Raw genomic sequence first — 23,314 nt, forward strand, 5'->3', positions numbered from 1 at the left:
CGGAGCTGGCAGAGGGGCGCGCTGCTGATTGGCTGGGGACGAGGAAGCAGGAAGGAGGGCGGCGGAGGCTCAGCTCTCGGGGAGTTTGTGGGGGAACCGCGAGCGGCGTAGCGGATCCCGGAGCCCGGCCCCCGCCGCCCGCCCGTCCGGCTGCCTGCCCCGCCCGTCCGGCCCCCGCCGTCCGCCCGCCCCGGCCAGGCGCGCCCGCCCCCCCGACGGCCCCGCCCGGCTGCGGCCCCCGCTCCGCCCGCCCGGCCCCGGCCCCCAGGAGGAGGCGCTGACGCAGCAGCGTGGAGCCCGGGAATTGAGCGCCCCCGGGGGGTTCCAGCCGCCGGATTCCAGCCCGGCCGGGGCCTGCGGGCGCCCAGAGCCGCGCCGTCCGCGCCGCCGTCCCGGTGAGCTAGGGGCCTCGGTCGAGGAGGGGGGAAGGGGCGAGCGGGCGGGCGGGAGCGGACGAGGGAGGCAGACGAGTGAAGGGGAGAGGACCGGTCGCCCGTCAGCGCGCCCCACCGAGCGCGCCGCGCCGCCGCCCCCGCCAGCCCGGGAAGGGACGGACGGACGGACGACGCGAAGCAGGTGCGGCCGCCCGCTCGCTCGCGCCGCCTCTCTCCCCTGGGTCCGGCGCCGCGGTCCCGCCATCGGGGAGCGCGGAGCGCCTCGAGGTGACAGCCCCCAGGGGCCGCCCGCTTCGCAGGCCGGGGGCGGGGTGGGTGGCGGCCGCCGGCTGGCAGCTTGGCCGGGTGGCGGCGGCGCGGGCGTCCCGGGCGGCGGAGGGCGGGAGGACGCCGGTCTTTTCTTGGCCTCGGCAGAGCAGGCTCGCCTCCGAGTGCGCGGGCGGCGAGGCCCCCGCCCCCCCGTGCCCCCTCCCCCCATCGCGGTCCCTGAGGCAAGGGGCCGCGGCCGGGGGCGGCGCCGCGGGATCTCCCGCACAGGGTGGGGGGCGCCCTCCCGCGCTGGGAGCTGACCGGTTATTGCTGGATGGGGGGCAGGGGATGGGGTCCACGCCGGGGCGGGGGGTAGTATAGACTCGACCTGATCGGATTGGGAGGAAGGGAGGCGCCGAAGAAGGAAAGGAACCGGTTCGAGAAGCGAGTGTGGGCCGCGGGAGGCCCGGCGAGGACCGTGCGGAGCGGCGGCCGAGTCCAAGGTGGGGCGGGGGGATCGAAGTTGTCAGACCGCCTCCAAGTGACAGCGGGACCCAGTGCTCGCGGCCGGGCCTGGCCCTGCCCTGCCCGCCTCGCCGCCTCTTCTCCGGGGCCGGGGGCCGGGTCAGGTCGGGCCCGAGGGGCCCGCTTGGCGGCGAAGCGCCGGACAAAGGCGGCGCCGGAGCGGGCGCAGGTGGTGGCGTCGGGGAGGGGAGCGTGTCCGAGCCACCCACCCCGAGGGGCGGGCGACCGGGCCGGACTCTGCCCCGGGGATTGCGGGGGCCGGGGCGACCGCCGGGAGGAGCTGCCGCACTGGCTCACGACTCCAGTCTCGAATCGACTTGCTGTTCTGGAAAGAGTGGGGTCGAGCCAGTGGGGCAGAGGTGGGAGTGTGCACGCAGTGGGCTTGGCCAGTGGCGACCCGGTTGCTGGACTTGCCCAAGAGACAGTTCGGTGAGGAGCTCTAGAGCCTGCTAGGAATGAGGTGTTTCAGCGAGGAGAGTCTGCCCAAAAGGTTAATCCCACCTGGGACATCTCCCAGTCTCCTGTTGTCACTAGTCTTAAGAGGGCAGAAGACCAGTTGGACTGGGAACTAGGAGATACCTCCCAGAAGTGCTCCTGGACAACCGTCTTAAGCACTTTCCTTTAGCGAAAGAAGGTACTCACAGAGAGAAAGAAGCTGAGTTGAGGCAGGAATTTAATAATTAAGTTAAAAAGGTTTCCTATCCCCTAAGAGACTTTCCTCCTACCCTTTCCACGCCCGTGCCTTCTGAAAAAGAGAGAAAAGGGCCTCAGAGAGACCGTGTGTTCTGGAGGAACACCACTGTCCTTGACCAAGTAGAGGACATTTGGGAACCAGTGCCGTGAGCCCCTCTAACCCCACCAGTGACCAAGCTGGGTGCTGTTTTTCCAGTTGTAAAAACCCACTCAGAGCTCCTGTGCTCTCTCCTGTGATCCCATACTTAATGGAAGAGTTGGGACCACAAAACCAGACTCAGGGTGTTTAGAGTGTAGACTTTTGTTAAAAATTCAGGTCCCACCCTGGGAAGGTTTTGATGATGAGCTGCTCCCAGCTGTGGTTGAGTGTAATCCCTCTTTGGGAAAGCAGCCTGTCACCCCTGCTTAGTCTGAGCATGGAGTTAATTCATGGCCACCCTCCGTCCCTCTCCCCACGGGGGTCTAGACCCCAGCCTGGGTGGAGTTGAGGCTTGTGGGAAAGAAAGAGAGGTATTACCTCATGCAGGAGACTTAAAGTTTTTTCTGAGAGAATTTAATTGTATGTCTAAGATCCAGAGGATGATGAAGCATCTCAAGGTCTTTGTGTCTTCTGTGGGGCTACCCAGCATGCATGTGATTTCTTTTGGGGGCATCAGAAGGGGGTGACCTGGTCTGGCCACCAGAACAGAAAGGAGAATGGCCAAAACAATGGTTCCCTCTTTGGCTGTCACCTGGCAGGAGACTCATGCAAGTCAGATCAAGTAGTTAAGAGAGTTTGCTCTGTGGAGTTTAGCCAGTAAAGAGTATCTCTCCTTTCTATCTCCCTCTCTTTCTTCCTTTCTGTTGCCCTGCTGTTCCCATGTCAGGCCTATGTTGTTGTCATGGCCTTCCTTTCCCTCCTGTTTGCACTGGCCCTTCTGATCCATTTCCGTACACAGCTGCTAGATCATTCTTCATAAAGCACTCTTTCCCCTATGTCAGTCCCCGACCCACAAACTTACAGTGACTCCCCGTTTCCTGCAGTCTCATCCTGGACAGTGTCCCTTAAGGCTTTCTCCTAGCCCTGATGTGCTGAGCAGGTTTATCACCCTGCATCTTTGCTCCTCTTGATTTCCCCAGTTGCCCCAGTTAAGAGTCCCTTGCCGCCTCCTTCTCCTGCCTGAACCCTATTCATTCTTCATTTCAGACCACTCCAGGCCAGCGTTGCTTGCCTCTGAGATTGTGACCCTGGGTTTTATAACATGGTGTCCTCTTGAGTGCTTTTGTCCATTGGAAGTTTCTTAAGGATAAGGACAGTATCAGTATTAAACCTGTGTGTGTGTGAGTATTCCAGGATTTGTGATACAGTGCTGTGCATGTCATTTTTATTGAATGAATAAAAGCAGTTGACTGCTTAGTTGAGTGGGAGCAGAGGGGAAACCTTCCCTTCTGTTTCCCCAGAACTCCAGATAGTATAGAGTCCTTGGTGGTTTCCGACCTTTTCTGCCTAGGGCACATACATAGGGCGTGTTTGGGGTGCTTTAGCATGGGGAGCAAATGACTGCTTCTGATTTTCCAGCTGGTGAAGAGTCTGTCCTGTGGATTGCTCACATGACACCATATAGACATGAATTGGAAAAGGGCTGTAATCCTGTTTTCCTCCTACCTCACCAGGCCATTCTCCCCACCCGGCTTTGCTGCTCTTATGCAATTTTCCTTGTTGTCCATGCTAAATGAATCCATATGTTTTATCTCTTCTCAATCCTGGGTGTAAATAGGGGAGAAAACGCGGTTCTGAGAGCAGAGAGGAGAAAGATTCCTGGTCTGGCCTGTGAATGGGGCTTTGGGGACTGATGTTGGAGGAGATGTTTATAGGGGCATCGCTGACATGGGAGGCACAATCAGCCCCACACTGGACCCATCAGAAAGGACAGGTTATGATCCCAGCTCTCTCGGAACTTCCATTTTTTGTTTACTACCAACCCTGGACCATGGGGAGATGGGAGAGAGGACTGGTGACTGGTTTGAGTCTAAACAGTGGAAAAAATAAATTCTGCATCCACCTCCTTTCCCCCAAACCTCCCTTTTGTGCCCCAGTTTGATGATTAATGGACCAGCATTTCCCTTCTAAGCGGGAAAGCCACCCCTCACAGTTGCCATGGCAATGCAGACCGCTCCCCCGTCAATTAAAAAAAAAAAAAAAAATCCGTACTAGTTCTCTCCTTGCTTCTACAGTAGCAAGAGACAGGCTACCTCAGAATGAATCTCCTGGCCTCTCTTCTCAGCTGCTCGGGCTGTTTTTTCTGTGTGTCCTAAAACACAGCCCTTCCTCTTTTCTGAGGTTCGTCTGAGTTTCTTCACTCGGAGCAAATCTTGCCCCTCTTAGATCCAGCAGCCCGTGGAACACTTTTACAAAGAAGCAGAGAAATTTTCTGCCTTTTTATTCATCCACAATGCAAATTAAAAACCAGAAAGAGCCTTCTTCTATCTTTTCCTTTGGGGTTAAAAAAAATAAACGATCCCTCCACACCATCTCTGGTTTGTAGAGGCTTAAGTTCGGGACATCCTTAAAGGAAGTTTCAGTAAACCTGGAAGGGATTCAGCCTTCAACATGAGTAGTTCACATTGGAGTTCTATGGGGATTTTCGATTTATTTTCAATCCTCTCCACCTCTCTGTCCCAGCACTCAGGAGGACTTGTGTGTTTTCATTTTTATCTGTTCTTACTCCTCTTGGCCTTTCTCTGGCAACATCTGGCCTCAGCGCCCTGTCGCCCTGTCGCAAGGTGAGTCATTAAGGAGGAAAAAAAAATCTTAAGGGGAAAAAGTCTCTCGAGTTGAGAGGCAGCCTGTGTCGAACTAAGGCTGCCAGTTGAAGCTGCCGGGTTTATGGAGCATTATACGAACAGCCCCAACATTAAAGGGCCTCCGTTTTATGAATGGGTTGTGAGGAATGTAAATAAAGCAGCATCTCTCAATGGGAAGCATTTTACATAAGCAGTACTACCCTGGCCCAAGCATTTATGGGAATTTGCTAGCATAGTCTGGCAGGACTCACTTCCTTTGTGAACTTGCCATTGTGCTGGGGACTTTGGAGGGACAAGAAGAGTGTGCTTGGACACAGAGGGCAGCCCCAGCACTCTGTTCTGCGGGTCCCCAGTCTTGATGGGCCAGCTCACCCTGAGAAGATGGAGTCAAGAGCCTGTAGTGATTAGAAGCGTAGGCTCCCGGGGCCTGGGGTCCTGGGGTCCTGAGATTCTGCAGCACTTCACCTTCAGGCTGCTTCAACCTCCAAGGAACAAGGGACAGGGAGGTCCTGGGTGATGAAATCCTGCCTGGTTTTATGGGAGGCACCTAACTGGAGTAAAATAGACTGGTTTGAATTTCAGCTCCTTTATGTTTCCCCTGCCCACCTCCTGGTTCTGCCACTAATGAGCAGTAAACCAGCTAATAGGGAGAAGTGAGGAAGAGCAGCAGCAGTTGGGGTTGCTGCAGGCTGCCTGCTCAGGGCCAGACAAGTGCCCTTCACTCCACTGAGCTGGCTTTGCAGAGTGGCTAAGCACTAGCCTGGCCTTGGGGTTCCAGTGGAGGGATTGCTGTCCTGCCCTAGGCAACTTGGTCTAGAAGCTGAGGATCTGAGGATTGTGGGTTTGGGCACAAGTCATGTCCAGGACTTTGTGTCATGTCTTGGGAAGGATTTTCATCCAGATTCCATTTTTCCCAGTGAGAAACACCTGCAAAGTTGGGTGGTTATTAACATGACTCAGCCTCCCACCAAATAATAATAATAAAAATAACACTATCCTTGAGGTCCTCTGCAAGCATCAGGAGTAAAAGAATGGCTTTTTCTCTCAGCCTCCCTGAGGTTTGAAACAGGAACTTAATTTCTGAGGCACCATAACAACCAAGTTACCTGGACAAAAAAATGACAAGTTACTCGTCTTAGTTAACAGGATCAAGCCAGGCAGAAACTCAGGGTCTGCATTTTTTGGTGTGTTGCTGCCTCTTGTGACCCCCAGGTTTCACCTGGAGTGGTCTGACCACCCTTAATTCCCTCCCATCTTCAGTGCCTGTTTGAGCCTTCACCCTCCTTAGATGCAGCTCTTTCAGTTTCCTGCCTGAAGAGGAGAGGGGTGGCCCATACTTAAGCCCTTCTCCAACTGCAGCTGCGTGTCTAAAAGTGTCTGGAGAAAATTCAATTTTCATCTGGTCAGATGGTTTAGAGGTGTATTATTATTATTGGCCATGCCATGTGACTTGGAGGATCTTAGTCTTCCAACCAGGATTTGAACCCCAGCCCGGTAGTGAAAGCATCACATCCTAACTGCTGGACTGCCAGGGAATGCCCTAGAGTTGAATTATTAGTTTTTAGAGGATCTTTGTAGATATCACGGGAAAGGTATTAGGGTGCTGCTTGATGGCCAGGATATTGTGACATCTGTGTCAGAATGGAAGATGGAGTCAGGTTCAGCAAGTCTGTCTCAGTATTGGGGCTAGAGCTGTTCTCTGCCTGAAGGGGTTCACACAGTTTGGACAGAGTGCAGAAAAAATTGTGAAATAGATGAGATGACCGTAAGAGATGATCATCAGGGAGAATTGGAAGGACTTGAATTTATTCAGCCCCAAGAGGTAGCCAAGAGGTCAGGTAACATGTCTTTGAATATTAAGGTGGCTGATTGGAGTGTGATGACCAGATTTCAGTCTTCATTGCAGTTCGTGCTGGAGATTTCATCTGATTCAAGAGACGTGGTTAGATGTGTAGGGGGATCCTAGATTCTTTTCCTAGATTTACTGTAAAATCAAGAAAACCTGTCTTTGCAGCCACTACCCCTTTCAAAGATATAAAATGGGTTTGTTTCAGAAGTGCATCTAAGAACATACTGGGAACTTTGAGCAGACTCTTCTGTAGAAACAGTCTGTAAAATTACGTATATGTTCCCTGGCCAGTACATAGATGCCATTTAATCGTAGTACATCTTCAATTCCTTTGTGGTGAAAAATCAGGAAAAACTAATAATGTGTTAATGCCAATAATTAAAACAGCTCAGAAAAGCAAAATTGCACATGCAGGATTGTTGGCCTGTGACTCAGCAGCCATCCTGTGTTGCGGTTCAGGGCGTGGACTTGGGGACTGACAGCAGCCGCCCTGCCTCCGCCCTCATGGTGCGGGAGTGTGGGCGAGTTCTCTTACCTCTCTGTGCTTCTGTTTTCTCCTTGTTAGGATGAGATGATAACAGCCCCCAGGGGGTGGAGAGTGGCAAGGATGAATGAGAGAGATGGTGACTGTAAGATGTGGAATGAGAGAAGTATTCTCCCGAGATAGCTGGGCAGGTTGGGAGAGAGAAGGATGGTAGTGGAAGAAGGTTGTGCTGTGTAACAGGAGAGAATTCCTAAAGTAGCCCATTGAACTGTGGATTACGTTGAAGAGGCATGGTGGACTGACTCCTGGGGATGAGGGAGAGCTTTGAGGTCAGAGTTTCTTGTCCTGGGCTCCCAAGTGGTGCCATCAGTCTAGGGAAGAAATGTTATATGAAGGGGAGCAGGTGGGCAGCCAGATCTTCATTTGTTCAACAAGCTCTTAATAAGCCCTGTGGATGAGATTTACTGGTAAGGAAGGCAGACCCCACCTGTCCCCATAGAGCTTGCATAATGGGAGTGGCACTAAACACTTAGTTAATTAGTGAGATATTCAGGTTAGATGCCTGTAACTCTAGTAGGGGCTGCCCGTGGTTCTGTTCGTGCTGGCGGAATGTTGGGAACGCCTGACCTTGGGTCTTGTTCCCCACGGCTGTTTCATTCAGGAGGTCAGCACTTCGCTGAGAAGACCGAGGGCAGAGCTCCCATGTTGGCCTGGCTGGCCAGTTTCTTCATTCAAGACACGAGATAGCACTTCTGGTCTTGGCAAGCCATCTTAGACATCTAAGTTATTGGTTCCTGGAGTGTCCTGATGGTTGAACCAGCCACATATCCTTTGCCATTCCTGGACAAGTGCCCGGAGCAGGCTGGTGAGCTGTTGTGTTTTTTGGAGAACAGGGCATCAGTCCTTGAGGCTTCCTCCTGGTGGGCCTGTTGCTGAGCCTTGAGGCTCCGTGGCCCTGTTGCTGCTGTATCTGTTCCACACTTTCACTGCCAGGAACAAATAGGTCCTGCCCTGGGGGAGATTTGCTTCTGGCCTGGGCACTGTGGAGTCTGGGAGGGGGAGGGTCTGCGGGAGACTTAGCCCAGAGCTCCACTGTCCCTCAGCCTGTCATAATCCTGTATGGAGCCAGTGGTGGGCAGTCTGGGGAAAGTTGCCTTTGTCTCCTGCCCTTTCCAAATGTTTGTGAAGCAAATTTCCTAGAGTGCTACCCATTTCCCACTGGGCTTGGTACACCTGGCATGAAGTAGACCGTCAAGAAGCTGGAAGTCCCGACTCGGGTGTGCCCTCTGGGAAACTGCCTTGGAGCTGAGCTGTCTCCACCAAGCTCTGAGCACTCTGCCACAGCCCTCTCACACACTCTTGTCCTCTGTCTTCCTACCAGCTCAAGTTCCAGTTTCTCAGTCTGTTTTGCATTTTTCTTCAGCTCTTAGCCTGATAACTTGACTTGTAGGGGGCAAGAATGAGCTTGTGTTGATCGCCTGCTATATACCATTCTTATTTAACCGGATGCTCACAACTCTGCTGTGTCGATAAGGAAACCAAGGTTCGAGAAGTTCAAGCTGTTCGTTGATCAAGCCCACTTGGGATTAGTGGCGGCATAAAGTGGCTTCCAGCCCTGTGTGGGTCTCACCTTGCTGATTTATGGCGAGGGGCCAGCAAATGTTGGCCGAATGAGCAAAGGTCACAAGAGGTGCCATGTGCCAGGGGGTGAGTGGCGGGCGCTCTGGCTTAGCTAGACCAACACCTGCCCTGAGAGGTCTGCCTGGTGCACCCTGGAGCAGGGCACCTGAAAGAAACTAGGGCAAGGCAAGTCGCCTTTGGCAAGGACATGTGCCTTTAAAAGAAAGCCTCTCAAGACTAGTTTTGTATTGCATGTGATTACCTTCTAATTTGTCAGATTTGAGTTTCTTAGAGCAGAGCACTGTGATATGACTAAAATACAGTGCTCTTTGCCCACTGTCCCAGCTCAGGGGGCTCTGTGTAGAGATTGACTTCTAGATCCAAGGGATAGGTCTGGTCTGCCTTACTCTCAGTCCCCTCCCTGCAGGAGAGGCCTTGCCCTAAGACCAGGAACTGACTGTTTCCAGCGAGAAAGAGGAGATTCCACCTATTCTACTGTTACTGTATTCCTGTGTGTGCATGCTAAGTTGCTCAGTCATGTCTGACTCTTTTGCAACCCTATGGACTGTAGCCTGCCAGGCTTCTCTGCCCATGGGATTCTCCAGGCAAAAACACTGGAATGGGTTGCCATGCTTTCCTCCAGGGAAATCTTCCCAACCCATGGATTGAACCATCGTCTCTTACGTATCCTGCATTGACAGGCGGGTTCTTTACCAGTCGCGTACAACTGAAGCAACTTAGCACACACGTGCATGACATCTGACTTGGTGTCCAGAGCCAGAAGTTCGTGGAAGTTGTGGACATCTGTGTGTCTGGGCGCTCCTGCAGGGAGGGTCAGAGTGGACAGGAGTAGCCAACGCTGGGGCTGTGGGACTGGGCTGGTTGCCACACTGGACCCTGTGTCGGGTAGGGGTGGACCTTCCCCGTACCGCTGCTCCCACCTCTCTGGGCTTTTGGGAGCCCCCAGTGTGAAATGTGAGGAGCAGGTGGTCTGACAGACCAGATAGGCTTGGTGCCTCCAGGGCAGGTGAACCTAGCTCCTCAGATGGCTGCCAGACCCCGGGGCAGCCTATAAAACCAGCCGCATCCAGACGGGTCAGGCCAGTTCCCTTTGGTCGGCCGCCGCGCTTCCTGCCCAGGTGTTTGTAGGAGCCCAGCCTGACTGCAGAGTGAATCGAGTACCCACAGCAAGTGAAGCTAAATGGGCACCAGGGAGGCCTTCTCTCCTTGGGCGGAACCTTGGGGCTTGAGCTCTAAGCTGCCAGAGCCAAGACTTCTGCTCTCTCTGGGTGCCTGTGCTGAAGCCACAGTCAGATGGTGGCAGCAAGCAGTGCATGCTCTCTGACCCCATCCCCCGGGTCTTTAGCATCTGAAGATCTCGCCTTTCTTGTTTCTTGGAGGCCTGGAGCTGTTGTTCAGGGTCTGTGGGATACAGTTTCTGCCCCTGCCCTCTCGCTGCATTGTAAACTGAACCCCTGCAGTTCACCTCACACTGGGTCCCTCTCGGGAAAGCAGTGGCTGCCATGTTCCCTGGGGTGGGCTCTCAGGTGTTTTCAGTGGGACAGTTGCAGGGCAGGGTTCAGATGCAGGCTGCGTTTTCAGATTTCTCACCACCCCCGCTGGCTCTGGACTCCTAGTGTGGGGATTTGAGGGCCATGGCTGGGCTGCCCTCCCCTTTCTGTGGATCTGAAAGAGGGGGAACCCCGGGATGTTGGCCTACCCGGTTCCTACTCTGCTTGGCTCCTGCATGGTGACTAGTGTCATTCTCACCACCACTCTTAAGTAAAGTCCCTTCTGATGTGTCTCTTTGGGATGAGGAATCTGAAGTTCAGCAAAGTTAAGTAAGTTATTCATGATCGGCAAACTTGGCATTTAAATCCAGGTCTGCCTGACTTAAAGGTTTGTTTTTTTCCATTTTACCAGCTCTGGGGGATTCAAGAGATACCAGCCGCATCTTTATCTGGCTTGATCACAAGAATTTCGGCAGCTTCACCTCTCTGTTTTTCCATGAAGTAACATCAACTGAGTTTAAAAGAACTTTAGCTTGCCTTTGTGCTCTTGTTGCTTTTCTTCTCTGATAGAAACTTCAAGAAACTCAATGTCCATGAAAAAGTATTATTCCTTTGAGAGGTGGGGATTATTCCAAAAGAGATTGCAAAGGTGGGCAGTGCTTAGCTTGGTGCCAGCTGCGTGGCTTTAGGTGTAATTGTAGGGAGGTGGCTTGGGGCAGAGCCTTTCTTCACCCTCACCCAAGGGGCCACCTGGTCAGCTCTTGCCTAACTAAGACCCCCCCTTCCAAGTACTCCCTCCCATTAAGAATAAACCAAAAAGACTGAAAAGCCAGAATTTAAAGTGCAGTGGTAAGAGAAGTTTCAGGAAGAGCATTGAGGGGGCATGGGTCCTGAACCCCTAAGGGTGAGGTGGGAGTGTGGTCTAGAGCCGGGTAATTTAGGGAGACCCACTGGCAGGGCTGAGGGCCACTTTCCACCCCAGTGCAGCCTCTGCTTGCAGAAGTGAACTGGACTTGCTGCTCATTCAGGCCCCCACCCTCCTCCTCCTTTCCCCTCTGGTGCCCATGGCCCATCTCCTCCAGGCCTTTGACCTGCTCTCGCACACAGTACCTTGGGGTGTGCTCTACATGGCCTAGTGGGCAGTGGGGGCTGGGTATAAGGTGCTGCTACAGTTTGAGGGCAAACTCCCCCTTTTCTATTTCTGTGTAGATGATTTCACCCAGCCAGGCAGACTTGTGATTTTGGATTTAACTTGTGATTCGATGGGTCTTTGGCTCTGAGGACCACCAGCCGGCCACTATGCTTCATAGCAGCTGTCAGACTGGTTTTCTTCAGTGAGAGCTTGCTTGACATGGTCTCAGCAAGCTGTAATATGCTCTGGGGAGTCTCTCCTAGGAACCTTCTTTCAAGGGGGCCCAGACTACCTGTCCCTGGGAGGACAGGGCTTCCCAAAGAAGAGGAAGGTAGTCCGAGAACCTAGGCACCCTGGTGGTGTGTTGGCAGTGGTAGGAAGTTCCTGTTTGAGCTAGTCTATAAGTGGGAGAGACAGACGGCAGGGGGCTTGGCAGGGCTGGAAGGAAAACCAAGCTTTCCTGGTTCAATGGGATCTTCCTCCATTGAGCTGGGCCCCCCCTGCAGGTTGGAGGGGCCCTGGCAGGCTGGGCGCCCCCTCCACCCAGCCCTACCCCAGGGAAAAGCTGCTGCCGAAGTTCTCACACATCCATCTGGCTTCAAAGCATGACTCACTCTCTTCAGCCTGGAGTGAGTGCGGTAGGCAGCAGAGACCCCAGCCTCTCCTGGGGGGTTGTGGGGGAGTGCCGTGGCTGCCTTAGGCACCACATGAGAGCTGGGAGTTGTTCTCCGGGTGACAAGATTTGGCAGATTCAGGGGAGGCTCGCAGGAGGCCTTTATGCTTGATTTGGAAATGTGACTTGCACCCTGTGATTTAGAGGCTTCCCTGGAGCGTTAGCCTCAGGGACAGTGAGTGTCCCTGAGGGATTGGAGGGCTTAGAGGGAGATGTAAGAGTGAGATCCTCTGCAGGAAACAAGTTCTCAGGTTCTGGGGACAGCTCCAGAAACTGGAAGGCTCCCCTCCTAATCTTTCATGTTGAGGGGGAAAGACTGAGTGGGGTCAAGTATCCCAGAATCCCTGGGCCATCCATGCATGTGGCCGGTCTACCAGCCAACTAGCGGTGGAGAGCAGACCAAGTCCTTCCTCGGTCTGCTAAGAATTCTTCATTGACCAGACTTGAAAATACCTCCCTCTGTTCGCTTTCCTTTTCCCATCTACCCCTCCTTATTCTGCACTTGGTGTCCGTGTCCTTAAAGGCCAGGTGACCTCAGCCTTGGCCACCAGCCATTCCCAGGCTGATTGCTCTGGTAACTTGGGGCCTGTTGAGGGGCTTTGGCCCCTGCTCAGCTGTGTGGTCTGTTCACTGTTCTCCAGGCCCTTTGGGAGTGGAGGAGGCCTGGGTGCGGACTTCCCCAGGAAATACAGATGTCCTTCTCCTTGTTCTTGTTCCTTCACCTCTGGCACAGGGGTGCCCTGCCAGTGAGGGCAGGGCCTGGGGTTGTAAGCACCTGGGATGCTTTTGAAGGTGAAATGAGGCATTGCTAATAAGCGTGCTTAGCAATCAGGGATGGGTGGTCCCCCTGATGAGAAGCAAGAAAGAGTCTTAGGGAGCCTAGCAGATGCTTGGAATTTTTTAGGAGCACTGCAGTCTGTGCTTCAGGAATGAATGGATTTGCCTTCTGTGACTCTGTGTCCTGCCTGGGGCCTGGTCTCTGGGTATGCAGGTCCCCGCACGTGGCCAGAGCAATGCCTGGCATGCTGCCTCCCTTTTCCAGTTTTCCAAGTTCTTTCTCAGGGGTGAGGGAAACCCACGCTGCTCTCAGCCTGGTTTTGGGAGCACTGTTTCTCAGCTAGTCTGGCTTATCTCTGGAGAGAAAGGACCCAGTGATCCCCGACACTGGCCCAAGGCCACAGGAGCTACTGGAAGGGCTCTGGACTCCCTGGGAGCCCTCAGGCTTGGGACTTTCAGGGTTAAATCCTGGCCCTGCCGGGACTGCTCCCAGCTCCTCTGGTGGAGTGAGAGTGAATAACAATAGCAGTAGGGAAATTAAGCTGAAAAGCCCGAGGGGAGTCGCAGAATGCTGGCAAGGGCAGAGGCCAGTCTGACACCTTACTTGGCAGCACCTTGCTTTGTTGGAGTGTAGGTAGGGAGTGAACAGACCACCACCATGGGAAGGGCCGGGGAGGCAGCCCCCACCCCGCCCCTCAGTTCATTGCCTATGCCATGCCAGCTTCCTGCACGCAGCCTACTTTGGCCTTTTTCATTTAGGAGGAGACTCAGGGGACCCCAGGTGTGTTGGAGGTGGGGGTGTCTGCCATGCACAGTTAGAGGGTGATGCCTGGTCATGGGCATTGTCCTGGGGCTCTGGGTTTCCTGTGAATCTCTCCTCAATCCTGCCCCTTTCTGGCATCTTACCTACCTGGAAGGAGTCCTGATAAAAAGGGCTGGACTAACATGGCTGAGCGGCTTTGTCCCCTGAGTCAGTTTTTCCCTTTGGTACTTTCTTTTCCCAGCTCTTGGTGGCTGGTGGACCTTTAAAGCTGTGCCACAGGTCTAGAGTGTGGTCTGTGGGTCTCCTACCTGGGAACGCTGGCCCCAACCTTACTGCATCCCTCCCCCAGGTACTGGGCTGTTTGGAATCTGAACTAAGTTGGGGCTGGCTGATACCTCCCCTCACAGGCTCGTCACAGCCAGGCCTTCACCCTTCAGGGGGCTTTGCAGCAATACCCAGGTTATGGCCGTCCACTGTTCTTGCCAGGCAGGTGTCCTCACAGACTGGACTTGGCCTTCTCCACAGCCCAGCAGGCAAGTTCCTCATCTCAGTTTCTCATTGTCCATCTCCTTATCCTCCTTGGCCAGTCTCAGAAGCCCCAAGAGGGGGGAGGGGTTGATCATGTCTTTGAGAGATTCACCCAAGCCCCTATCCTGGCTCAGTGTCCTCAGAGTCTGTTCCTGTCCTGTGATGAATATCCAGTGGGAGAAAAACAGGTGGAAACCGCTGCAAGTTTTGTCCCCAGCTTTTTCTGTCTTCTGACTCTGGGTTTGGATCTCTCCATAGGCTCCCCAGGTGCTTGGTTCAGAGGAGAGTGGGGCAGCCAGTCCATGCACAGCTGCTAGTAGCCTGACCCCACTAGACTTTTGCACTCTGGAAGAGGGGTCCTAAGAAAATCCCGGCCGGAAATACACTGAGGGTAGGCCAGAGTTACTGCAGCGAGTGCTGGAAGGGCTTCAGTGGGGGAGAAGGCAGACCTGGACAGGCTTCTCTCATTGCCTGCTTCTGTCCTGCAGGTTGGAGATACTCCATGACACATACTCGGAGGAAGTCTCTTCCCATGCTGAGTTCGGGCCCCACAGGCCGCCAGGAGCCCCTGCAAATGGAAGGCAGCAATGTGGAGCAGGGAGCAGAGGGCGTGGAGCCAGGTCCTCCTGAGAGCCCCGAGCATCTTACAGGGCGCCGCAAGAACTACCCACTGCGGAAGCGCCCATTAGTTCCAGAGAAGCCCAAGACCTGCAAAGTGCTACTGACCCGCCTGGAGAATGTGGCCGGTCCACGGAGCGCAGATGAGGCTGATGAGCTGCCCCCCGACCTGCCCAAGACCCCTAGCCCGACCCCATCCAGTGAGGACACTGGCCTCTCACAGCCCCGCAAGCGGCGCCTGGCCTCCCTCAACGCTGAGGCCCTCAACAACCTGCTGCTGGAGCGGGAGGAGACTGGCAGCCTGGTGGGCACCCGCCGCAGCCGAGGAGGAGACCCGCACCGCGGCCGGGACCGGGACCGGGCCGCTGGAGGCTGGGCCTCCTCTAAGAAGCGGCCCCGTCTTGGGAACGTTGGAGAAGGAAGTCGGGACCTGTCTCCAGAGCCGGCACCGGATGAAGGCCCCCGCAGAGATGGTGATCCGACTCCCAAGAGACTGGCCAGCCTGAATGCAGCTGCCTTCCTGAAGCTGAGCCAGGAGCGGGAGCTCCCCCTGCGGCCGCCTCGTGCCCACCCTGAGGCAGATGGGCACTCTGTGGAGCCACCAGCACCCAAGGCCCTGAGGCCTAAGTGGGCCAAGGTCAATGGCAAGAACTATTCCAAGGCCCGACAAGGGGCTGGCTTTGGGGAGGCTGCAGGCCCACCCGGCTGGCAAGGGTGCCCCGAGGAGCCTTGGCCATCTGCCCCTCCTCATGGGCCAGCCAGCCAGCCACCTTACCAGCCCCTGAGCAAGGCTCTGGAGAGCCCCTTGGGGCTGCGCCCACACCTGCCCCTGCTGATGGGGGGCCAGGCAGCCTTGAAGCCAGAGCCTGGGCGCCCAGGCGAGGAGTCACCTGCCCCCAAGCAGGAGCTGCACCAGCCCTCATTCCCCACACCGCAACTCTCCCCACTCCCGATGCCTGGCAACCCTGCTGACTACAATGGCCTGTATGGTCGGCCTGAGCTCACCGCGTTGGGCAATTTCTATCTGTACTGCAGCCAAGACGGGCTGCAGTGTGGGGGCTACTCTTCCTGCCCCATGCTCCCCGAGGGCAAGCTGTCCCCAGTGGCTGCACCTAATGAAGGGCTTCTCTTGGCTCCAAGCTCAGTGCCTGCAGGCACCCCTTTCCAGCACCCTCCATGGGGTTCTCGCTATTGCTCCGATGAGGATACTGGAGCGAATGGCTACAGCATCTGTGAAATGTTGTCCACGTCTCTTACCCACGTCGGCACTACCTGTGGCGGCTGCCCCTACAAAATGCCTTTTGCAGCAGGTAGGCCTTCCTAGAGGTGGAGTATCCCAGGGCATCTCTGAGATGCAGTGTCCCAGGAGGGTGGGCCGTGGACTGGGGTAGGGTGCCTTGGCACCTAGAACTGCATGGGAAGGCAAGGGGTTTTGAGAAGGGCAGATTCCCCTGATTTTGTGCGATCAGCCTAGGAAATTCCCAGGAAAGAGGCCCATATTTAGTTCTCAGCAGCCCTGCTGTATCCCCACTGTCTGTAAAGGTTTCTTGACTTGGCAGTTGGCAGCATTGTGGTGGTAGAAAGGGCAAGGACGGTCTCTCCTGCCTCCCCACTGGGATACCCATTCTTAGACTTTGAGTAGCAAGTTAGATGTTGAAATGAGCACTTTTGCCAGGTTGTTCCCATGTCCCTTTTGCTTTCCTTGAGGAAAACTAGAATTCCTTACTTCCCAGGAACCCATACCATCTGCTTGCCAACCAAGTGCAGTATCCATGGGAGGGATGGTGGATACCAGGCCTGGTAGGTGGTGCCAGCTATATTAGGACAGTTTCATCCTGGCCATACAGGCCTTGAAAGAGAAGTAATGCTCGTACTTAGCATCGCCTTGCTAGGTGTGGACCAGGTGGGCACACCCGGAGAACAGACAGGCCGCTTTTGGGGACTGTGGCTTTGTTGTGTACCTTCTTGGCAAGATCAGATGCCTGAGAGTCTCATGCCATAGCTGATGAGACGGCCCTAAGTGATCTCTCTGCCCCCAAACTGGCAGGAGTGTCCTCACATGCCTCTCCAGGCTCCCTTCCAGGTGGAAATGACATGACCAAAGCCATGCTGGCCAGCACGTCTGCCGTGCTGCTGGTGAAGTGAGGGACCATACCTTCCCAGGGCTTTCTGCCTTCTCCTCCACAGCCCTTCTCAAAGGGGTCTATAAAACAACTTAATAGACCGCTTGACTCTGCCCAGACTGGTTGTTTCAGGTTCTGGTGTGAGTAGGAGCTCTGGAGAAATGAGAACAGGCTTCTTCTTAGGCTTTTATTTCTCTTCTGTACCACTCCCTAAGTTTAGTCACCTAACCCATGGGACCCAAGACCCTTAGCCCTTTGCCCTCGGACACCAGTAAGCACCATGTGCCAGGTGCTTATTCTTGATGCTTTATATATGGGAGGTCATATGGCATGTTAATTGAGCACAGACTCTGTGGCCAGGCTGAAATGTTCTCCCCAACCACGTTATTGATAATGTGACAAACCAGTAACCGCTCTATGTCTCAGTTTCCTTAATTGTAAAATGAGAGTAGTGGTACCCACCTCATGGGGTTGTTGTAAGGATGAGATGAGTTGATAGAAAAATACCTAGGACATACTACATGATACTCGAAACTACTGCTTCTGTGGCAAGGCACTGAGAGGTAAAGTGACTTGCCTGAGGTCACACAGCTGGCGAGTGGCAGATCAGGGACTCACATCCTCATCTAACTTCAGATCCCCTGCTCCCAACCACTGTGGAGGCCTTTAGGAAAGGAATATTAAGTCAGAGCTAGAGATGCTGTTCCCATTCCACTTCTTTCAGGCTAGAAAAGGAAATGGAGATGTCTATGGGCCAGTCTCCAAGGTCAAGGAAAACCCTTGGCAGTCACTGATCATCTGGCCTCTGACCCCACCTGCCACCACTTTGGCGTTTGGGTTCACACTTAGAATTAAGGTGGAAGCAGGCTTCCCTGATATCTCAGTTGGTAAAGAATATGCCTGCAATGCGGGAGACCTAGGTTCAATCCCTGGGTTGGGAAGATCCCCTGGAGAAGGGAAAGGGTATCCACTCCAGTATTCTGGCCTGGAGAATTCCATGGACTGTATAGTCCATGGGGTCACAGAGTCGGACACAACTGAGCAACTTTCATTTTCAGGCTCTGAAAGCTGAGGTGCTGGGGTTTCACTGCTTGTCCTTACCTGCCTTGATTCCCTCTCTCATTTTCCCAGAAGGCTGCAGATCCCTGGGCCAGCTGGAATTTCCTCTCCCGGCAGCCGGCCACCCTGCCTCGCCTGCCCACCCCCTCCTGGGGTGCCCTGTGCCCAGCGTGCCACCTGCAGCAGAGCCCGTCCCCCATCTTCAGACACCCACCTCGGAGCCCCAGACAGTAGCCCGCGCGTGCCCTCAGAGCGCCAAGCCTCCTAGTGGCTCCAAGTCAGGTCTGCGCACGGGCTCCAGCTGTAGGCACACTGCGCGGAGCAAGGCCGCACGCAGGCCCAGCCACCCCAAGCAGCCTCGTGTCCAACGCCCACGCCCCCGCCGCCGTCGCCGCCGCCGCACTAATGGCTGGGTGCCTGTCGGGGCTGCCTGCGAGAAGGCCGTCTATGTCTTGGTGAGCGCCAGCTCCCAGCCGATGGGGAGAAGGGAGGGTGGATCCCAGGCACCCCTGTCGCTGGCCACTCTGAGAGGTGACAAGGGGCTCCAGCTCAGTTTTACCCTGGGGAAGTGATCATGCTGGCCCAGCCTGCTCCCCCAGCCCCTCCTGATCTGGTGCCCTGTGCCTTGGGGAGTCAGGGAATACACAGTCAGTCACAGCTGGTGGCTACCATCTCCATCACTGACTCTCAGGACTCCTGATAAGTCTTCACCTCTCATCCTGGATTGTAAAGTAGGGGACTTCCCTGGAGACTTTTTGGATAAGTATGTACAGAGGAAATGGGGATAGGCATAGGAAATTAGTGACACAGGAATGTCTGGGATGATGAGAAGAATGTCAGCTAAAATGTATTGAGCGCTTCTGAGGGGCCAGGACTGAGTGAAGTGCTTCACGTGCATTATCTGCTTTCATCTTTGCCACTGCCTTGTGAGGTACGCTGCACCCTGTGGTCCTGTAACTACCCTCATTTCACAGATGAGAAGACAGGCTTAGCAGTAGATTAAGTAATTTTCCCAAGGCTTCGCCACTTACCGTGGTGGTTTAAGAGTCAAACTCAGACTGTCCATTAGGAAACTTGAGGACTGCCCGGTGCTGGGGGCTTGGAGCACGAAAGCCGGCTGTCAGGGGTGAGGTGTTCAGACAGAGCCCCAGAAGTTTTGAGTCACTCTCTTACCTCTGCTCTCATTTATCGTCCTTTCTCCCATTCTGCCCCTGAAAGCCAGGCTCAGGGAGGAGGGGACAGAGCGCTCACCGCTTTTGTAGTCTACCGTCCTCAGTGGTTTGACTGCTCTGAGGACATCACAGAGGGAAACAACATCACTCCCTCCCCATGCTGAGTGTGGCCCCACAAGCCTTGTTTGTGTCATTGGTTTGTTGCTTAGGATGAACCGGAACCAGCCATTCGAAAGAGCTACCAGGCAGTGGAGCGGCATGGAGAGACGATCCGAGTCCGGGACACTGTCCTGCTCAAGTCAGGCCCTCGAAAGACGTCCACACCTTATGTGGCCAAGATCTCTGCCCTTTGGGAGAACCCTGAATCAGGTACCCCCTGCCTAGAGTTCAGCCAAGCACTAATGTCCCACGTTCTTAGCAGAGTCTGCCTCCCTCTAAGCCAGCATCTGTCTGTTGCTCAGGGCTGCAGACAGCCTTGGGCTTGGCTTGGATCAGCTCATTAACCTTTCTGGCCATCAGGGACTGGGCACCTGTCACCCTGCCTCACCTGTCAGTGTCTTTTTCTCCTTTTTCCTCCACGCCTAACAGGATTCTCGGCCACTGAGTTACCAGACTTGGCCCAAGGCAGGGGATGGGGGTGGCTGGAGTTCACAGGATTGGCCCAGGCTTTGAAGTTGGATGAGCCTCCAGGGCAGGTGGCCAGCCTGCCTGCCCATCTCAGTCATTCTGGAGTTGCCAGCTCAAGCCCTGATTGCTTCTGTTTCCCTCAGGAGAGCTGATGATGAGCCTCTTGTGGTATTACAGACCAGAGCACTTACAGGGTGGCCGTAGTCCCAGCATGCACGAGGTGAGCTGCCTGGTGGTGGGGAGACAGGGGCATGGAGAACATGGTATGGGGCAGCAGCCTGGCTGGTCTTGTCCCTGGACTTGTCACCTTGGACACCAGAGAACCTGGAGAAGGGCCTGAGTTGTAGCCTCTTTTCCTAACACTGCCCCAGTTCACGTTTCAGAGGGTCTTTTGTCCTGAAAGGCGGAGCAGAAAGGGGGCCCCGAAGGCAGGGGGTGCCAGAATGGGAGCAAGTATATACATCCTCCTGGTGACAGTAAGGGGGAGTGCACACCTTTAGTGTCTGCAGTGAGAGAGGAAGGGGAGGAAAGACTCTCCTGATACACCTGGGTATCTCCTAAGCCTTGCACTTGGAGAGGTGATGTCATCTGGGTGTGGTTGCTCCACCCCTAGACTGGACTCCCTTTTGCTCTTTTTCCCCTTGCTGGGACCTTTTTCCTCTAACTGGAATGATGTGCACCAGTTCCCCTCTTCTCCCCTGGGCTGGAGTGGGGGTCAGGAGGCTGATGTTAGTCAGGGCTGGAGCAGGCACCTGGCTGCTCCTGAGAAGGACAGGACCTAAGGAGGAATGTGCTGGGCTGTTTGATGAGAACAGTTAGGCTGAAATTCCAGGGAAGCTCCTTGGCTTCCTGGGCGCTAGCTGGAGTTAATATATCTCGGGTCAGGAGTCCCGGCAGAGGAGTTCATGTCCATCTTGCTCTTGGAGTTAGGTGCTTCCCACCCTGGTAGCCAACCTCCTCCTGTCTCCCCTTGAGCCTTTGCAGAATGAAGTCTTTGCATCGAGACATCAAGACCAGAACAGTGTTGCCTGCATCGAAGAGAAGTGCTACGTGCTGACCTTTGCCGAGTACTGCAGGTGGGTGGTGCCCTGTACCTCTAGCTTGCCTCTCCCTTCAGACTCCCCAGACTATTTGTGGGTTGCCTGTGATCCCCAAGGGGATTTGACTCATTGGACCTGACCTCCTAGAACTTTTTTCCAGTCTGCTTCCATCATCTGATTTTTATAGAAAAAAATAAATAAAATTGTTCCCCTTTTGAGGCAGAGTGAATTGGGACAGTTTCAGGGGTGGGGATGGTTACAGTACTGCTGTCAGAGGAAATCAGGGAGAATTGGCAGGTGTTTGGTAGGGAGGTTCGGTAGGTGTGGGTCCCCAGTGACCAAGAAGATGGAGTGGTGGTTGGCAGAGAGGGCATAAGCCCCAGGACAGGAATGGAGGCAGCAGCTGCCCTTGTGGAGGCGGGAGGGGATGTCCAGCCCTCTGGGCAGGGTGGGGAAGGAACTTGTCTTCCTGCTAAGACAGCTGTGAATGGTGTGTCACTGCAGATTCTGTGCCATGGCTAAGCGCCGGGGCGAGGGGCTCCCCAGCCGAAAGACAGCACTGGTGCCCCCGTCTGCGGACTACTCCACTCCGCCACACCGCACCGTGCCCGAGGACACGGACCCCGAGCTGGTGTTTCTTTGCCGCCATGTTTATGACTTCCGCCATGGCCGCATCCTCAAGAACCCCCAGTAGCCTCCTCACACCCATGCTGGGGCTGCCCACGGGCAAATGGGGCTCAGGGCAGGGGGCACTGCTTGAAGCACAGCACTTGGTTAAGGGGCCACAGGAGCTCGACGTGGCTGGCCTGTGGTTCTCTTGTGGGGGAGGGCAGGGGCCCCCGTGGGATTGGGCCCCGTGGGAGGGAAGGGGAGGCCAGGGTATAAGAAAAGCATCAGAACCCTCAGCTTGGCCCAGGGTGCCTCTCTGGGGTCCATGGGCAGAGGCTCCTAAAGAAGCAGTCTTCCCTGAGGCTGGGTCAAGCCTGAAGGGCATGGACCCTGGAGGGACTGGGGGAAGGTCCTTCAGGAACCATGCCCTTCTTTATCCTCCCCTGGGCCCTTCAAGGGGGCATGGGAGCCAGCTTTACCTCACCCACTGTGACCCACTGCCTCCCCATTAGCCTGGGACCAGGCTGTCCCAGATTCTAGCACAGCTCCGAGCCCATTCCTTTGAGGCCTGGAGAGCCAGCTTCTGGCTCCCAGAGCATTGACTTTCTCTTCCTGGACTTGGGGCCTTTCTCTGGCATTCCTCCTTTGCCCTTGCAGTAGCCCTTGGTGCTGGGACAAGTTACCAGCCCTCACAGTCATGGGTGTGGCCCCCTCGTGGGAGTCAGCTTCCTGTCCACCTCCTGGTGAAGGCCACCCAGCAGGTCTGGCTTCCCAGAAGTTAACTGATTAACATGGGCTTTGTCATGTCTGGGAGAGCAGAAGGGAGCTGGGAGGGGGTTGGGGCAGGGGGCAAGGAAAATTGCTACCTGATTTATTGAAGACTTCTCTTGCCTTACACTTGGAGGTTCTAGGAAACCTCTTGCAGAACTTCACACATGACTCTTCAAGCCACACCCACCTGAAATCAAACCAAAGGAGTGCTGTGGCCTCCCTTGCTCCGTACACCCCTTTCCCTAGTCTTTTTGTAGATTGCACTAATTTACATCCCAGCAAGAATCAACACTGTATCAGTCCACAGACCTGCTGAGCTGCAGCCACTCACTCTAGGAGCTAAGGACCTGCATTTTTAGTTTGTTCCTGTTGCCAAGGGGTCCTGTTCTCACCTCATGCTGCTCCCCACAGTAGATTAGGAGGCTTAGCCCCCTGCTTTCCTTGCCAGGACTAGGCCCTGGCCCTGGGGCACTCTGTGGGGGCTGATGCAGCCTGGTTCTTTCCTATTTGTACCAAAGAGGAGCCTGATGGGGAGAGGGAGTGTGGCTTGGGCCTGGTGCTGGGCGCATGCTCAGCAATTCTGCAGGGCACCACCTTGGGGACAGGAGCAAGGAGGGCTGCACTGGGTCTCCCTCCCCTAGAGAGGGGCAGGCATGGACCCCACAGGCCGAGGAGGTGGCACTGGGCGAGGACAGTTGGGCAGGAGCTGGAGAGGGAGGTGGAAGCAAACCCTGAGGGCACGCCCAGCAATCCCCCAGCCCTGCCCTGTCCCTGAGCAAACGGCTCCTCCTGATTAGTCACTGGGCTCAGGTGAGGCCTGGACCAGAGGTGAATTCACACATGGCAAGCCCAATCTCAAACCCCAGGGAAGAAACTTGGGTCCACTCTTACTGAATAAGCTGTTTGGAGGAAGACATCAGTCCAGGAGGATGGGGCAGTAAGAGAGGGTGGCAGAGTGGGGGCTGCTAAGGAGCCCAGCCTCACCCAGCAGGAGGAAGTTAGGCCTCTTCCAGGGAGGCGGGGTCCACTGCCCAGAAATTAAATGCTTTTGAAATCTCTTAGATGTGGAAATATTTTTTCGAACCTGAAAATGCAGCTGGTAGAATTTCAGTGGAAGCATAATTCATGTAAAATATATTTTAGTTGATATTTTGTAAAATGCACTTTTTGTGTGTGTCGACCCTGGTTTCTCAGATCTGTATTTCAGTGTTTACAAGGGAGGGAGGACCTTTCCTCACCTCCCTTTTGACAGAGATTAGAAGTACTTCTTTAAGAAAATAATAAATTTGAGAAATTGTATTGATTTAGAAAA

The 23,314-nt window shown here is 54.8% G+C and overlaps 1 protein-coding gene across 10 annotated transcripts; it reads left to right on the forward strand.

Moving 5' to 3' along the window:
* Window positions 1–14: 14 nt before the first annotated feature.
* BAHD1 (bromo adjacent homology domain containing 1) lies at window positions 15–23,314 on the forward strand. 10 transcript variants are annotated; one of them, XM_081507207.1, is made up of 8 exons: window positions 80–395; window positions 14,242–14,374; window positions 14,472–15,911; window positions 17,856–18,238; window positions 19,165–19,324; window positions 19,726–19,802; window positions 20,558–20,658; window positions 21,127–23,314. In XM_081507207.1, exons 3-8 carry the CDS (start codon window positions 14,486–14,488, stop codon window positions 21,314–21,316), a joined length of 2,337 nt encoding a protein of 778 aa, XP_081363333.1. In that variant the 5' UTR covers window positions 80–395; window positions 14,242–14,374; window positions 14,472–14,485; the 3' UTR covers window positions 21,317–23,314. The 10 variants fall into 10 exon arrangements, with proteins under 10 accessions (XP_081363331.1, XP_081363332.1, XP_081363338.1 ...); XM_081507213.1 differs by having other exon boundaries at window positions 249–395; window positions 20,567–20,658; XM_081507215.1 differs by having other exon boundaries at window positions 280–395; window positions 17,859–18,238; window positions 20,567–20,658.

This window comes from Giraffa tippelskirchi, chromosome 7, assembly GCF_054371585.1.
Source record: "Giraffa tippelskirchi isolate mGirTip1 chromosome 7, T2T-mGirTip1v1.2.pri, whole genome shotgun sequence".
Taxonomy (NCBI): Eukaryota; Metazoa; Chordata; class Mammalia; order Artiodactyla; family Giraffidae; genus Giraffa; species Giraffa tippelskirchi.

Bases quoted from the DNA above. Each gene is read 5' to 3' on its own strand.
- BAHD1 (XM_081507205.1), top strand. From the start codon at position 14,486: ATGACACATACTCGGAGGAAGTCTCTTCCCATGCTGAGTTCGGGCCCC. The intron at 15,912-17,855 runs GTAGGCCTTCCT...TCATTTTCCCAG, and splicing joins CAAAATGCCTTTTGCAGCAG to AAGGCTGCAGATCCCTGGGC. The intron at 19,803-20,512 runs GTGAGCTGCCTG...TCTTGGAGTTAG, and splicing joins GTAGTCCCAGCATGCACGAG to GTGCTTCCCACCCTGGTAGC.